This window comes from Gallus gallus, chromosome 1, assembly GCF_016699485.2.
Source record: "Gallus gallus isolate bGalGal1 chromosome 1, bGalGal1.mat.broiler.GRCg7b, whole genome shotgun sequence".
In the NCBI taxonomy this organism is placed as follows: Eukaryota; Metazoa; Chordata; class Aves; order Galliformes; family Phasianidae; genus Gallus; species Gallus gallus.
In genome coordinates, this window is record NC_052532.1 from 58684830 (window position 1) to 58698831 (window position 14002).

Sequence of the window (14002 nt, forward strand, 5' to 3'; positions counted from 1 at the left end):
AGGAGCCCCGTGGAGCAGCGGGGGATCAAGGGGGCTCCGTCGGGACTCAGGGTCCCGTGGGTCTGTGCTGGGGGCGTCCATCCCCCGCAACCAGCGGTGCCTCCGCACCACACCGAACCGCACTACGCCGAACAGCGCCGCTCCGCCGCGCTCGGGACTGCGGGGCGGGGACGGAAAAGTTTCCCCGAGGGACGCGCGGAGACCCCCCGCCACCTGCTCCCCCCCTCGCCCTGCTGCCATTGGCCGAGCCGCCTACCGAAGCCCTCTAGGCACAAAAGGCGTTGCTAAGTGGATGCTTTTTTTTTTTTTTTTTCCCCTTTTTATTCCCCCCCTCTCCTCTATTTTTTTTCCTCTCCCTTCCCTCCCTCTCCCCCCCTCCCTCCCCCCCCCCCCCCCCCCCCCCCCCCCCAGCCTTCACTACTTCTTCGGATGTGAGCGCGGTTTCACTCACGCCGCTCCCGCCGCTCCGCTCCGCTCCCGTCCGCTCCGCACCGCTCCCCGCTGGAGACCGTGCGGGTCCGGCGCGGAGCCGCTCCTCTCAGCCATGGCTTAGCGGCCGGCCGGCTCAGAAAATGAGTTTCCCCGCGGAGGACGGCGTGGGCAGCCTCTGCCACAAAGCGCTTCAAATCATCTCCGAGCTGTGCCTGGGCGGGCAGGTGGAGCGGGAGAAGTGCGCCGGCATCTTCCCACTGGAGACCGCCCGACAGGGCATCGGCGGCACAGGTACCGCTACTGGCCCCGGCCCCGCCGCTCCCTTCCTGCAGCCGCCGCGTGGGCGACCGGAGAGCGCAACTTTTTCCTTTGCCTTCCCTGCGTGCCGAGGGGGCGGACGGCGATGGGGGGGTGGGGGAGAGGGCAGGCACGCAGCCCGCTTTAAAATCCTTTCAACCCGGAGGCTTCGCGTCCGGAGCGCAGCGAGGAAAGCGCCGCCGGGCACCTCGCACCTGGGGTGGGCTCACCGCCGCGGGGACGGGGAAAGGAGTCGGGTGCGGGAGCAGGGAGCACAGAGGGAAATCGAAGGGGGTGAGATCCTCTCCGACGTGCGAGCCCTGCGGTGAGCTGGAGCCACGCCGCCGCGGCTCACCCGCTGCCCCTGGCGGCTTCGTTACCCCCAGGTTTTCCCTGCGGCGGGCCGGCGGTGGGGCAGGGGCTCTGCTTGCCGCTGCTGTCACGGGTGGGACGCGGCACGCGTGGGGTGGCCGCCGATATCTGTCCCCCGTGCGCTGAGAATCGGGAGAACGCGGTGCGGGATGGTCGTATCCGCCCGGTAAGGGCTTAGGGCTGAGGAAGAGCTCTGCCTGCCGGCAGGGTGCTGTAAGGTCGGGGCAGAATGCCCGTCCAGGACTCTTCTGGGAAATCTGGGGGGAGAGAGGAGGGAGTTCGAGTTAATTTAAATGTTCCGAAGTCAGAACAAAATGTCGGGGTTGAAACCGGGTAGGACTTCAACTCCTAGCGTTGTTTGGTCATTGATTTTGGGGCTGTCTTGGTCTTCTGGAAGCAGCTCCACTCTTGCTTTTCTCCATACAGTACGCTCCATAGCCATTGTTGGCCATCGTGTGTATTTTGCAGTCAGGGCTTGCAAATAAGACCAAGTTCTTTATTTCTGTCAGAAGTGATCAGTAATCTATTCCATCAGTGCATAAATGAAGCAGGACAGCTTGCATTGTGGCCAACAAATGCCAAGTGTGCAGTGCAAATTGAATAAATTGAACACCAAGTCGTGAAAGGCAGCAGGTACTGAGCATGTGCTCCAGCCATGCTGTTGCTACCACGGCAGCTGATGATATATATATATATATATATATATATATTTTTTCTTCTAGTGCCCACAGATTTTTCTGCAAACTCCTCTCCTCCCCCCCCCCCCCCCCCCCCCCCCCAAAAAAAAAAAAAAAAAAAGAAAGAAAGAAAGAAAGAAGAAACACCAGTTGTTGCTGCTGCCTTCCTTAGAGAGGAGCAGTTGTTCTTTCAGACTCCAGTACCTGCATGTTCCTCCCAGGGTTTTGTGCTTGTGTTTGCAGCTGGAGAGGGTTGCAGGGCTCTGGAGCCAACCCATCGGGGCACTGGGGCCAACCCATCAGGGCACTGGAGTGTGGGGGGTAGCGTGCTTCCTCCAGCACAGATCATGGGTTTGCTGTGCTCTGGGAATGTAAACTGCCGAATAAAATCCAGCCATACACTCTGTGAGTTGTCTTGGTGCAAATCGTAGAACGTTGCCTGAAACAGCCCGGTGAGTCTTTGGAAACTGGGCTCTGAAAAGAGAAGAATCTCTTTCTGATTTGTAGAGAATACTGCACAGGGAGTCAGTATTAGGTGTCATGTAGTAAGAAAGTGGATATGTACATACATAAGTGGGATACAAAAATGTCCCACAGTGTAAGCCAAGACTTTCTCTTTAGAAAATTTATATCTCCAATATGAAAGCACTTCCATATTGGAAAGCTTTCATATTGGACTGTAAACTGTGCTTTTGAAGAGTTGTCTACATTTTTGAACATTTTGTCTATGTTTCTTCAAAGTCAGCAATCTACTTAATGTTTTACATTTGAAAACTCTAAGTAACTTAGAATTGTTAGATTGAAAACTAAGTGATGATTAACAGGTACTGGACTTGAACCACTGAGTGCCACATCTCAACTGAATTCCTAAATCTCAGTTTTTCTTCCTTAAAAGGAAGACAGTAAAGGTGAAAACTTTATTGGCATATGTGTTAAAGTAAATATTGTCTCATTATTAATAGAAATGCTAGCAATCACATTTTAATACTTTATGACTCCAGAGGAAGAACAGACACACTGTTGTTGATAACTGACAGTATTTTTGTATATAAACACTTGGGTAACCAACATGTAAGTATTACTCACTTGAGTTTTCTGAAAGGGAAAGGTTGTCAATACAGTGTTTAGGCTGAGAGAAATCTGGACATGGAAAGGTCAATCATGCCACAGAAAGGTTTCTCTTCTGCTCTTCAAACTCACACTGAGTACCTTTCCAAGACTGTGGGTGAAGTTAGTGCTGTCCACAGTGCTGAGCATCCACAGCTGCAGTTCATTAAAGGTAGAAACTTAGTATTCTCTGTTCTGAGAATTAAGTCATAAATGTGTAGTCTTGAAACACTGGTGTCTGGAATGGTAGCAGTTGTTGTGAGATCCTATATCCTGTAGACATATCCTCCTGTAGCTCAGTAAATTCTGCACAGTTCTGATGTCATGTAGCACTACCTGTATGGTAAAGAGGAGCATGGGCTAATTTAGGCCTCTCTTGCTTTAGCTCCTCCAGTAACTTGATGTGGAAAGCTCTTTCACAGTTATTTGTGGTCCGGGGCTCTGTGCAGTACACTGGACATTAGCCCATGTAGCAAGCATAGAGGCATGCAGTGAAGAAACTACTGTAGTCAGAGTAAGAGGATACTTGAGCTGTTAGGAGCTCTGGAGGCTGTGAGAGGGTGATTACAGAATAATGGTTTATTATACTACATTATTATAGAATCACAACTAAAACTTCATTGAAGATCGAAAAAGCAAATAGCGTGGCAGCATAAAAAGACGTGCAAATATATATATATATAATAGTTGTCTATATAGGAATAGTATATTTTCCCTGTGTTCATTCAGTTTTCTTCACCTCAAAATCGAGTTACCTAAAAGTGTCACAAATGTAGTATAAGTGAGAATCACTGATGAGATTCCAGAGGAGAAAAGAAGGCTAAAAGATGAGGAGACCTATATTTGGAAAGGATACAGAAATATTTCAGAAAGCAAAAGAGTGGATGGTAAAAAGGAAAGCAAACGTCTTTTATTTAATACAAAGATACAGTGATGTTCTGTAACTTAGAACATTAAAATAGGCAACTAGAGCTGCTATGATCTGGTTGTGTTGGTGGGTGTGATCATTGCTTTCTGTTCAGCTGAATAAAGCAGTTGACCTTCTCAGAGGAATCACAAACACAGCCCAGGCTCAAAACAAAATATGAGACAACATTGACTTTGTGACCCAACAAGTTTCACTGGCAAGTGGAGAGGTTGGGAACTGCTTTATTGTTGTTATTGTTTTGACAGTATAGATGTCTAGAAGCATAGCAAGGGTAACAGAATCAAACATGAACAAAGGAGAAGGAACCAGAGACACAGTCAGACCAAAGAAAATAAAGGAGGGTATTGCTTTGGAAAGGCAGGGTACAAAAAGAAACAACAAAACAGGAAGGGGAGTCGCTGTGGTTTAATGCTAACAACAAAAAATAATAATAATAACCTCCAGGCATTTGACTCACTATGTTCTCAAAGAAGGTTTGGGCATTCTTTGCAGACAAACAGGACTACATCAAAGAAATGGCTGGTTCTTCAGTATTTTTTCCTCTTAGTGGCAACAACAAAACCTAAGGACCCTCAATTACTGCTCATCCCTTGGGTCAAGAAAGGGTAATCATATTTCGCATAATGGATAATTAATCTATGGAACTCATAGTAAAGAATCTTATGGAGAGAAATCATTTTGTAAATTTCCCAGAGCTTTGGACTATTAGTGAAGATACAACATCTGCCGTTATATTTTCTACCCTGGTAATTACAAGGACTATTAATTATCTTGTCCCAAGGGGAGTACTCAAGAAAAAAAGATTAGGAAGCTGTTTACATTTATGGTGCCTTTATATAGTTAGATGGCTGTGTGAGCGTTCTTCAGAAGAGTGTAATGTTTTCTGGCAAAATGCTGAATTAGAGGTGCAACTGATTTATTTTTACACCAGATATGGGCAAACGTATTTGTCAAATAATGGGAAGAGTTTGGTGGAAAACATGTGGGAACTAGATGTGCAGGATTGCAGCCAACAAAATCCAACGCAAATTATTTTCTAGAAATGCCCCAAATTCATATATGTCGCTTGGTTTTACCTGTATTTATACTCAGGTTGTGTGAACAGTAAGGAACTCTAGTCCTCTCACCAGTTAAGCATCTCTCCTCATTGTAAGGAGCCAAGCACATCAAAATCCCAGTTGGGAGCGTTTCTGAAGGTTAAGGTAGTTACAAGAACTGTACTAAGAGGAGGATAGGCATCCTGCTCTGGGGACGTGTTTAAAACTCACTGCTATCCCACACCCTCTGCAAATGCTGGCCACTTACTTACTGCTGTCTTTGCTTTGCTAGGCCTGTTAGGCCTGCAAACTCAACAAGCTCATTATCAGTTCTCATGGGAAAACAGTGTTTTTAACAGAGCTGGGAAGTCAGTTGTTTCTCTGCCAGGAGATCGTGTTTTAGCCAGCTAGAGGGTGGCTGGAGAGCTCTAGGGGGTGTTGTTTGCTCTTTCTCTTTTGCTTGTCAGGCAATGAATTTGTTTTAAGTTGATCATGCAGAGAGCATCAGCTTATACAGGTCTGTTTGTTATTCACCTAAATATTCTACTCACAATTATTTTATTTTTATTATCATTATTATTATTTACTTTAGCCTAACAAGCTTCTACCCCCATCCTTGACTGAAAATTTGCTACAAAAGTATAGAAGGAGAAAGAAAACACTGCACACAACACAACATAGGCTTCAAGTATACTTGAAAGGAACATATTTCTTCATAAGGAAGTAACAGTTATTTGAAACAACTGAGCATTCTATTGCAGAGAAAAGTGGTAAAATTAAATGATAAACTTAAAAGACAGACCAAATTATTTGTGATGCTACTCGTCACCTGACTAAAACAAAACTATTATCAGAGAGAAATAAGGTTTGGGGAAAAAAGTAAAATTGCAGGGTTACTGAAAACTGTATTTTCTGAAATGTTTATTAACAATCTCTGAAGAAAAAAAAACAAAAAAAAAAACAGAAAAGCAGGTAATTCAGCAATGTAAAGGTATAACAGAAGGGTAAACGTGCCAGAGAAGCCAGATTTCTTTACAGTAAATTGAAGGCAATCATAACAGTGCAGAAGCCTTCAATATGCAGGCAGCAGTGATGCACAGTAAAAGCATTTTATACAAGAATCTTCCTCCGTACATGTTTTGCAAAGAAATGAAAAATACAGGAATGGTTACAGCTTCTCGGGGACAAATCTGTTATAATGATCATAAAGAGACAAGTGTTTAGCTGGATCTCATCCTGTGTGTGACATGTTTGTTATGTACTGCTGGGTATGAATAAACATAACCATGACAATTCAATAATGATACTTGAGCTGCATGAACTTGGTTGTAGGTGAGGCATGCTCGTGATTGCTGGCTGTCCAAAGAGCCTGTGATGTATCTGCAGTTTTTTCTTGTCTCAAAGAGGATAGTGAGGTATTCTTGCAGGTGTTTTCCAACCTCTATGTTTCCATGTTTACAGAGACATACTTTCAAATGTGAGAGCAGCATGGGACCAAACCCAGAGCTGTGTTTTTGTTTAATGGAAGGTAAATGGGAAGTGTGGGCTGTGCAGAGCTGGGAGTTTACCTCCTTCTGAAACTAACTGAGAGCTAAGAAGTAAGAAAGTAGGTAGGCAGGCAAGCCCGAAAAAGCTTTTTAAATACAGGAAAACAGTTTACATTTGCTAGAGTAAATTAGAGTGGAAAAGCCAGTGTTCAGTCTTTTGCTTCCTACAGCGTAGGCAAAACACAATGACCCAGACAGGCATAGTGAGAGCCATCTTTTCTATTACATACAACATGTACCAATATTCATTTATACACAAATACTTTGACAAATTCCTTCTGATTTCTGTAAAACCAAAGATGATGTGGACTAGGAGAACGTTAACAAGCTTCTGGCAAATACCCTACATCTAGTATACATGACATAGTCTAAAGGCCTATACATGGAATCTGAAATGGTGAATGAGGATGTTCCATTAGTGGTTGGACAGATAGAGATTATCAGATGAATTGATAATTGGTGTAACTTAGATAAAATGATTTCGACAAGAGATTACTGATTTTATGTGCAGTAAAGATGTAGTAAATCACAGTGATACCTGACTTCATTGGTTTCCCTTACCAGTAAGAAAAATGCTACCCTTGAGTTCTGTTAGCACTAGGAAGCAATATACCAGCCAGGAGATGGTGATGGCTGAAGACTGTTTTATACAATTTCAGACATCAGACTGAATTAACAACGTAGGAGAGAACACATTCACAATAGGGCTGGAGTCAAAAGATTTGAGGAAGATCTTCAAAGTATGTTTTGCTATGGGAACAGCAGAAGAGACTACATGCGGACTTTCAAGCTGAAGTTTATTTTTGTAGTTTGAAAGGTAAGTCAGGTGCTGTGACCAAGTGAGGTTAAGAGAGAAAATACAAGAGACTACATCTGCTGCTGTCTGCGGCATGTCAAAGCATTATATCCCCATCCTTGGGAATTTACCTTACAGAGAAGTATCTGTGGAAGATCTGCTGATGCCAAGTAAAAATGAGCACCAGCAACTTTTGATTCTTCAAATTCCCCCCAAAAAACTGAACAGCAGAAATGTTGGATTGGGATAACTAATTCCCATGCATGGGGATAAAAAAGACATATTGGACCTAAATATTTTATAATTGATAAAGCTCCTGCATTCTTCAAATTCTAGAAAATCAGAGATGTATTAATTAATCTCTATGAGCTAACTGCTGATATTCCAGAGCTCCCTTCAGAGTGGTTCCTATGGAAATAGTGGAGTTGCTTATGGACGATTAACAATAGGAAAAAAAAACAGTTAAAGAAAAATAATTATGAAAAAGTTATTGGATGGTGAACTTTAAATATTTAAGAGATCCAATATCAGCTGTACACCAAGAGAGGGGTCAAAAGAGAACTCAGCTCCTTTTTTTCCATAAGTTCCTTTCCTTCTGTTGCTTTGCTGGCAAAAGTAGGTTCTCTTCAGCCTACTATGTGCACATAGCACAACTCCTGTCTGCCAGGGACACTCACAGCACTCTTCTAAAGGCAGAAAAAGGCTTCTGGACTCTGTAACAGTCCTGAAGTAGGAACCTATGGTACAACTTTGTATTGCAGGCTTGTCTCTATCCTCTAGTCCCAGCAGGAGCAATGTGTCAGTACAGACCTCTGTATACCTCCTGCCATGTGGTGTGATGCACAAGAGAGACCACATAATGTGATCTCACGCAATTGCAGCTGACTGGGTCCCTCCTTGCCCTGCCTGCCACTTATACATATGGGCAGCTACATTACCACACTGAGTGGTCTCCTCGGTATACATTCAGTAAGGGCTGAGGAATACCTTTTTTTCCCAAGCTAAACCTCAAGGGCCACATGCTTTCAGAGCACTGACTGTAATGGAAATGAATTTAATTTGCTTTGGACATGGAAGTCTGTCAGTGTGCATGTTTGAGAATAGATTAATGTGCAGAACTTTTCTGAGGCAAGTTAAAAGCAATAAATTGTTGGAAAACATAGTACAGAAACCATGGTTCAAAGTGTTGCCTAGCATCCAGAAAAAAAGATGGGAATGTTTCTACAGACTTGCTTAATATGAAACACCGGCTGTCGAGAAGCCTCTTATGCTGGGTGTCTCTCCAAAAGTATTTATAAAAATGCAGAAAGATTTTGAAGTAAATATAGCTCAAGCATTTCCCAAGTAGACATGTCTTTCTTAAATTAGAAGTATTAAATTGACCAATAGTGGCCATCTTCAAAGAGTTACTTTAAATAGGAAAGCATGAAGAAACAGGGCACTTTCTTTCGGTCATGAAATTCTATCACAACTTTGAAAATGACATTAAGGAGAAGTCGGTAAAGAAAAATCACTAGGAGTAAATGTTAACTCCAGTGAAATCAGTGGAAGATTTCTCAGTGATCAGGAGTGGTGCTGTGAGAAAGGGTTTTTCTTCATGTTCCTAAGATTACTCAGCATTTGAACAGGAATGGTAAAACCATAGTGCAGCGTGCCTAGACGGGTATTCAGAAATATATCTGTTCTGCACAAACATATAGCACTGAAGACAAGCTGCAATTATCAGTTTGGAAAAAGGTTTGTCAAAAGCTTGCCTGAGGCTGACAATGGTTTTTCTCTTCCTTCATAGCAGAAAGGGGTGAGAATATTGTTTACAGTGTTGACAGTTAACACTGTCCTAGATTGGTGAGTGTATCCTCTTCTGTCTCTAAAAACTTAAGGCAGTCTTTGAACTTGTCACCATCTAAAGAATACTTAGTGTAACCCCAGCCTAAAGACACATCCATCCTTTGGTAACCATTTTCCTCTCTATCCAGATTTCCTTGATGAGTATATGAAGAAACTCCTGCTCTGCAGAACCATCTCTTAATGTTTTTTATTCTTAAATTCCTATGAAAGGGTAATATATGAGACATATCCAGTGTATCATGTAAAGTGTCGAGGAAGCTCCATTTGTCTGCTGTTCTACAAATGATTCTAATCTTCTCATAACAGCAAATCTTGCATAATAATTGTTCAATAGAGTGGCTTTCAAAAGTGAGAAAATCAATATCTATCAAACAATCAAATTGTTTGAAAATCAAACAATATGATTTTTGCTTTAACTGATATGGCATACTGATTGCTTTCTAGTAATTATGGCAGTAAATGTAATGAAATAAATACAACTTTTATTGTAATTAACTTTTTTCTTTTTTTATTTTTGTCCAATTCCTTTGCAATTACTGTATTTCATTGTTTTGTTTAAGTATTTGTTGCACTATCAAGTGCAATATGTGAGGCTGTTGAGCTAACTACTAAAATAGCAGATATGGAGACTATAATTTGTACAATTCTTTCCAGAACTGGCTCTCAAATATTTTCACTACTTATAAAACTTAAGGTGTTTCATACTATGTTCTATAGATTGTACTTTTTCTGTAAAGATTTTGAGGCTGGATTAGAGACCATTTGAAATAGTTTAATGGAAATAAAAAAAAAAGAAAATTTAGAGGAAGTTGAAGAACTGGAGTAGGTGATGAAAAGAGACACCAAGTTATTTGAAGACTTGAAAAATGTCTTGCAGTGAAAAACTTAACATAAGATTGGCTAGAAAAGCTTTGCAAGAATCATTTTCAACTGATAGTGCCCTCATCAAATTGAAACTGTTGGATGTTTATATTTCTGATTTTGAAATAATTTCATCTGTTTCACCATTTTCTAAATGAATAATTGTAGCTTTTCAGTTCCAGAAGCCTTCAACTCAAAATGTAAGGTAATTATGCTAATAACACCTACACTGAGCTGGAAATATTGCAAATGACCCCAAATTGAATTTCTTTTTGGTTTTCTTTTTTGTTGTTTTCTGAGATACCATCAACCTTTTGCAAGAGTTTTACATTTTGTCTGACTTTGAAAATGGAAAAATATTTTGTATAGCTTGATTGAAAATTCAGCTGATCTAATGTATCAAAAAATTCCTTCAGTGGGACATATCTCTGTATTCATATATAGAATTCATGTATGACCATTCTCTGGCACTGAGGCCAACTGACATGTCACAGCTTCTGTCCATCATCTACTGAAATAGAAGGACATCCAAGTGCCTATGATGAATGACTGTTGGCCTTCTCTAATGACCTATTCCCAGGAGTTGGCTGGGAGGCCTAAAATGGTTAAAAACATTCCAGGGACTGGTGTTGATAACTGAATTTCAAGCTCTGGGTTTGTTTCTAGCACTTCTAGCTTATTTGTGTTTTGCATAGACACGTCTTATGAGGCATATCATATCTTTTAATCTCTCATACATGAAAGAATCGGTGATTGTAAATTAGAACTACAAAAATACAAATCAGAAATACAGATTTGCAACAAAGTGATTAATCACTGAATCAAGCTGTAAACTCCACCAGCATCTGTTAGTGTCTTCTTTTGCCATCAAGATCGGACACTGCTGCAAAACATGGACAAGCACATTAAAAATTATGAGGCTGAGAAAAGATAGCAGGGTAAACAGTAGATCAAACCAAATAGCCTAATAACCCCTATTGGGGATTCATTCTCTAGAAAAATTGTATGCAAAAGTATTGCTTGCTTCTTGTGTTACATTGCTATTAGGTATAATTATGCTTCCATTCATTTTATGGGAGCATCTTAAATTGAAATTTGCCTTATGAATTTCTCATTAAGCTGACATGAATATTCCAAGGGCTACATTTTGACATTTAACTGCAGGCAGAAAAAGGTGCCCAGGCCTGTCAAAAATGTTTGTGGAGGCATACTTCTGTTCAAGGCAGGGAAGCAGTTAGTGCTAAACTCTTCAAATGCAGAAGCACATCTCCTGCCAATTCTTCCATGAAGCTGGCCAGGATGTGTGTGAAGTAAGGTTGAGCTGAAGCATGTCTCCAGACTATAAACACTGATTTACGTTGACTATTCTCATCTATTTTCATGTTGAATGGGCCTTAAGCTCATTATTTCTTACTGAAAGTTGTATTTGGAGATTAAACATTAATAAAGAAAACCTTCTGAAATTATCTTTTGGAAATTTAATCTCCCAGGAGGACTCATGAGCTGCAAACTGTTTCATGGAGCCAACACACACCTAGAGGACAATTTTTTTTATCCTGTGATCTTTCAGAAAAAAGTATGTTCATGCCCTGGTTGCACTTTTCCACTGGTTCAGTTTAGTAGCCTGTAGCCTCCAGCTATGGATACAAAATATTAGCTGTTAAACTGTCAAACCTTGTTGTAACAAGCAGCAGCAGCCTTTGCTTGAGGGGCATTTAAGTAGGGCTTATTGATTTTTTTAAAAAGCATACAAAAACCTATTTTCAAAAGGAAAGGGTTATTTTAGTTATATTTTAGAAGATTACATGATACTGGAAAAATCAAACTGAAACGTGTCACATAGAATAAAAGTCTTAATTAAGCTCCAATTGGCATTTCTGGTGATCCACCATCTCCTAAAATACAAGTCTGTTTGCAGAATTTAGTCAGTACAAAATCTGTTCTGTTTACTTTGGCAGCATTATTGGATATGTTAATCCACCATGGCAGAGAAAGTCAAGTGCCGGGCAGCAGGGGTAGCTAAGTGTATGGTATGGTCTTCATACAACCAAAGGCATTGAATAGTGTAGTATGAAGGCAACTTTATGTTGTGATCTAAGTGTTTGAGATTTAACCCATGCAACTTATTGTTTACGGCAGACTGTACTGTTTATCCTGTTTTAACGTTTATGAACCAGTTAGCACACAAAGTCAAAAGTTTGATGAGCCCTAAAGAATTTCTCTATCAGCCTGGGTGTTTGTAACTGACCTATCTTCATAGATGCTTACAGAAAATGTTGATTGCTGTTTAATTTTTTTCAGCAAGATGTATTCCCAAGCAAACACCATTTGATCACTATAGGTAGGTGAACTTGGGACCATTTGCGTAGTCTCTTACTTCCTGAGAAGTTTGACTGTCTGTGTGTGACCAATGGTTTCAGTATTGGCCCTGAGCCTGTGCAACAGTGAATTTGGAATTTGGAAAAGAGGTAGTGGAAGATGGTAGCATTTTAAAGGCATAGGCTTAGATATCAAAAAGAAAAAAGCTTTGAATAAGGCTTCAAAACTCATCATGGGATAATGATTGCAATGCTTCTATCTTCTCACCTGTTTCATATTCTTTTCTCTCCATGTTTGTCTGTCATGATGATCTCTGTTTCTAATTCCTTGCAGACATCTCAGTCAGTTTGTTAGCAGTAGTCGTCAGCTTCTGCGGGCTCGCCTTGCTGGTAGTCTCACTTTTTGTCTTTTGGAAGTTGTGCTGGCCCTGCTGGAGAAGCAAACCTCTCACTTCCAATGCCAGTAATGTCCCGCAAAGCACCTCCAGTGCTCCTACAGAGGTTTTGGAGACCAGTGAGAAAAAGGAAGTTAAAGAAAATGGGAAACCTACAACAAAGGTACTTGAAGCTGCATTGAAAATTAGCCACACTTCACCCGATATACCAGCAGAGGTCCAGAATGCACTGAAAGAACATCTGATCAGACATGCACGCATGCAGAGACAGATCACAGAGCCCACGTCATCATCAAGGTAAGGGATACTTGCATCTGTAGCACATTTCCTGGGAAAAAATACAGCCATAGCATCTTGATAAAAATTTCCAAACTCTTAGGGTACCTATGAGTTCTTAGCAGTTATGGCCAAAACAGCAGTCGTGTGAGGGCAAAGCCTCTGTCTCGTTAGCAGAATATCCCAAAAAGGATGGCAGACCTTCAGCTACCTCACTGTATTATGAAGATCAAATCTGTCTTCTATTACTTTGTAAATACATATGTATTTACATATATGTATTTACAACATTTCCACTTTGTTTTTTTGTTGTTGTTGTTGTTTTTTTTTAATAGGAAAATCCACCCTAGTGTGATTTCTCAAAGTACTGCAGGTCTTTCTTTTCACAGATGTATTTTTGTAGACATAGCAGTTGCTTTTACAGATGAAAGTTTTCCTCTTCATTAAATAAAAGACAGATTTGTTGTTGATGGCACATTTCTTCATGACATGTTTGCCACTTCTAAAGGAATTAAAATCCCAGTCTAAGAATGTATTCCTTACAGATTGATTTCAAAGCAATACAGATTCTATATAGATTTTAGAATACATGTCAAGCATGTACTATTGCAGCAATGATTTTTTTTTTGTATTAAAGTGAAGGACAGATACTTTGATTTTGTCGCAGATACTGAGTTATTTTGAAAAGTACTGAAGAAGATCTGTGCAGTGATCTGTAGTATCAAACACAATTTTCTTCAAATACTGTCGGCAAATTTAATGCATGGGGAGCAGGCAGTGAACTAAAAAGATCACTTCTTACATAAAAATAAATAATATATATATTTTTAAATGAATGTTTTCTTAACACAAAATGGGAAAATGAAGGCTAAAAGGAGCACTTGAAGTATTGCATAACACTGTAAGAGTAGAAGTGCTGTATAGGAAGTGGCTTTACCTCAGTGGACCTTTTGCTAAATGGACACATGCTGCTGAAACAAAACAAACAAGCAAAAGCCGAACAATAATAATAAAAAAACATCCACCCCGTTTTCATTCACACACAAGATTGTAGAAGATGTGCTTTACATTTAGCGGGCACATATTTTGCTGGCTTTCTGAGAGTCCCTTA

At 40.9% G+C, this 14002-nt stretch overlaps 1 protein-coding gene across 2 annotated transcripts in view; it reads left to right on the forward strand.

Moving 5' to 3' along the window:
* Window positions 1-427: 427 nt before the first annotated feature.
* The window catches only part of SYT10 (synaptotagmin 10), a 44728-nt gene continuing 31153 nt past the window's right edge, over window positions 428-14002 (forward strand). For both annotated transcript variants that reach the window (XM_004937879.5, XM_416361.8), the window contains exons 1-2: window positions 428-723; window positions 12555-12912. In XM_004937879.5, coding sequence (XP_004937936.1) covers window positions 573-723; window positions 12555-12912 — 509 coding nt within the window. In that variant the 5' untranslated portion in view covers window positions 428-572. The remainder of the gene's footprint in view (window positions 724-12554; window positions 12913-14002) is intronic.